Here is a 2,398-nt window from a genome sequence, read left to right on the forward strand (position 1 = left end):
AAATCATTAAAGCGAACAATACTGTGTGTTGAATAACTGACTGACTATACCACACAACGTGTCTGCTCGAGTGGCTATAATTATGTAAATGACAAAGTACCATGATTTTGCCCGCACCGGTAGTTGGGAAGAGACTGTGAGTAATGGCGGTAAAAACATGGAAACCATGGCAACGGGAATTACAAAAAAAGAAGCCCTATATACGATCGTTGTATGACATCTTCTAAATAACAAACTCTAAAACACGACGAGCAACGCTGTTTTCGCGCAGGCTGCTCCGCAGGCCGTTGAATTAGTTTGTGTTGGTTGGTGGTGATCAAAATTGAAACTTCTTTTATTTTAGGGTGAGGACTCACTTTCCCCACATTTGCACCTTGGAGCTACTACTACCGAGAGTCAAAAAGCTGGTGTTGATATTTTTACGTGGTTTTCGTACTGATCTTACTGTCGAAATTTGAGTGTGGTATTTGAACAGAAAAACCCAGGGCAAGCTGTAGCTGCAATGAAAAACAGTTCGGGTTCAACTTTGACTGAAGCTGGGAGCGATTATGATATAGGGGTAACCGTATGTCAGCTGATGTACCATATCATCGTGGTATTCTTCGGCGTGCCTGGTAACTGTCTCATCCTTCGTGTGTACTGGACTAAGACTCTCAAGACCAGCACTCACGTTCTGATCATGGGACTTGCCTGGGCCGATCTCGCCGTCTGTTTACTGCATATTCTGGGTATCTCCGAGCGTATTCTGCATCTTGCCGGGTCGGCTGCACCGCTGTGGGTGACTGTTTTGATATCGTTTCAGTACATCGCTCTTGGTACATCGAGTGTGCTGACCGGAGTGATCGCAGCGGATCGCTACGACTGCATCTGCCGTCCACAGCGCCGGTTCTTCACCCACAGGCGCGGTAAGATAGCAGTTTTGGCCTCGCTAGTATTGTCATTTCTCATGAATATCCCCGGGTTCTTCGCTTCGTCATCTAATTTCTCAAATCCCTTCGAAGTGGAGTTGGTATTTGCATTGCAATTTGCTAAATTTGTGTTCGTACTGATCATGATTGCCCTGTGCTACGGAAAAGTCTACTTAACGATCCGGAAACATACTCGGGTAGGTGCCCTGAAGACGACGGTACAGGAGGGAAACGGTAAGGCTGGAGATAGTGAGTGGTCCACGAGATTTCCGATTAGCCCTGGAGAAAGTAGTCAACAAACCTCCAGCAATACTGTTGATACGGTTGCTATATCTGGACACATCCTCCAAGCTTCGTTACCTATGGAAATTAAAAGCGTTGCTGGACCACAACCAACCCCCGGCGGCCCGTGCGGTGCGTTACCCCACGTCCAAGAACCAACTGAAAGTGGCCCCTTTCGGAATGGAAAATCGGCGGTGCTACACAGGAAGACGACCCTTATGCTTTTCATCACCAGTCTGGTGTATCTGCTGACATGGATGCCGTACTGGGTCTACGCAACGGTATTGGTCTCCTATTTTCGAGGTGTAATGGTTAATCCATCGTCCATTGGAATCTTGATAGAGATAAGTTATGTTGTGTACATTAACAATGCTGTCAATCCGCTCATTTACGGACTCGCAAACAGACGGTTCAGAAAAGACTGTAAAGAAGTCATCCGCAAGATGAGGCTCTGATCATAGAGTCTCGTCGCAATTTTTTTTAATTGCCTTTGCTTATATGAAAGGAGTTAACGAAATTAATATTCACAACTCACACAGCATACTGACGTTGATATAAACTGACGTTGATATAACGTCATTAAAGCGTCAGACGACGGGGATGGTAACGTTACATCAACGTCAGTATGCCTGACGTTGAGTCATAGTGATTTTGGCACCCGGATTTGACGTTCTGGCCGACGTTGCATCAACCTATTTTCGACGTAAATATTGTGTCAAAATAAGGTTTGTATGGAGGTTGGTGACAAAAAGGATATGTTCAATATTGTCGTCAACATCTGGCGTAATGTTTTGACGTCCGTGCAACGTGTCATGTCTGACGTCTCATCAACATCCGTTTACTAATTACTTAACATATAATCTTAAACATTACAAATTATTTGTGCATTGCACACAGATATATATATTATGGTCATTCCTCTTGATCTCCCTTAGTCCACCATTTCCTCTTCACCGCACCCGGCGAACGAATTCAGTCAGATATAAGAGCTTTATGGTAATGAAAATGGAAGAAACTAAGACTTCTTACCTTTGAATTTTCTTTAACGTGATTCGTCCTTAGTAGCTGACTGGCGGCCAATCAATACTCACACATAAATTCACCTTGTCAACATTAATGGCACTGTACACCTTTTTATAATTGTCGAAAAACTAGTATTCTCACTAAAAAACTGTGATCATAGATGATCGAAGTTCTACTACCAACAG

The 2,398-nt window shown here is 43.9% G+C and overlaps 1 protein-coding gene across 1 annotated transcript; it reads left to right on the forward strand.

The window, feature by feature from the left end:
* Positions 1 to 502: 502 nt before the first annotated feature.
* Positions 503 to 1,645, forward strand: LOC117305573 (muscarinic acetylcholine receptor M1-like). The gene has a single exon (XM_033790456.1). It carries the CDS (start codon positions 503 to 505, stop codon positions 1,643 to 1,645), a length of 1,143 nt encoding a protein of 380 aa, XP_033646347.1.
* Positions 1,646 to 2,398: the final 753 nt, after the last annotated feature.

The sequence above is a fragment of the Asterias rubens genome, chromosome 2 (genome assembly GCF_902459465.1).
Source record: "Asterias rubens chromosome 2, eAstRub1.3, whole genome shotgun sequence".
Classification (NCBI taxonomy): Eukaryota; Metazoa; Echinodermata; class Asteroidea; order Forcipulatida; family Asteriidae; genus Asterias; species Asterias rubens.

Coding starts and splice junctions, on each gene's coding strand:
- LOC117305573 (XM_033790456.1), top strand. CDS start 503: ATGAAAAACAGTTCGGGTTCAACTTTGACTGAAGCTGGGAGCGATTAT.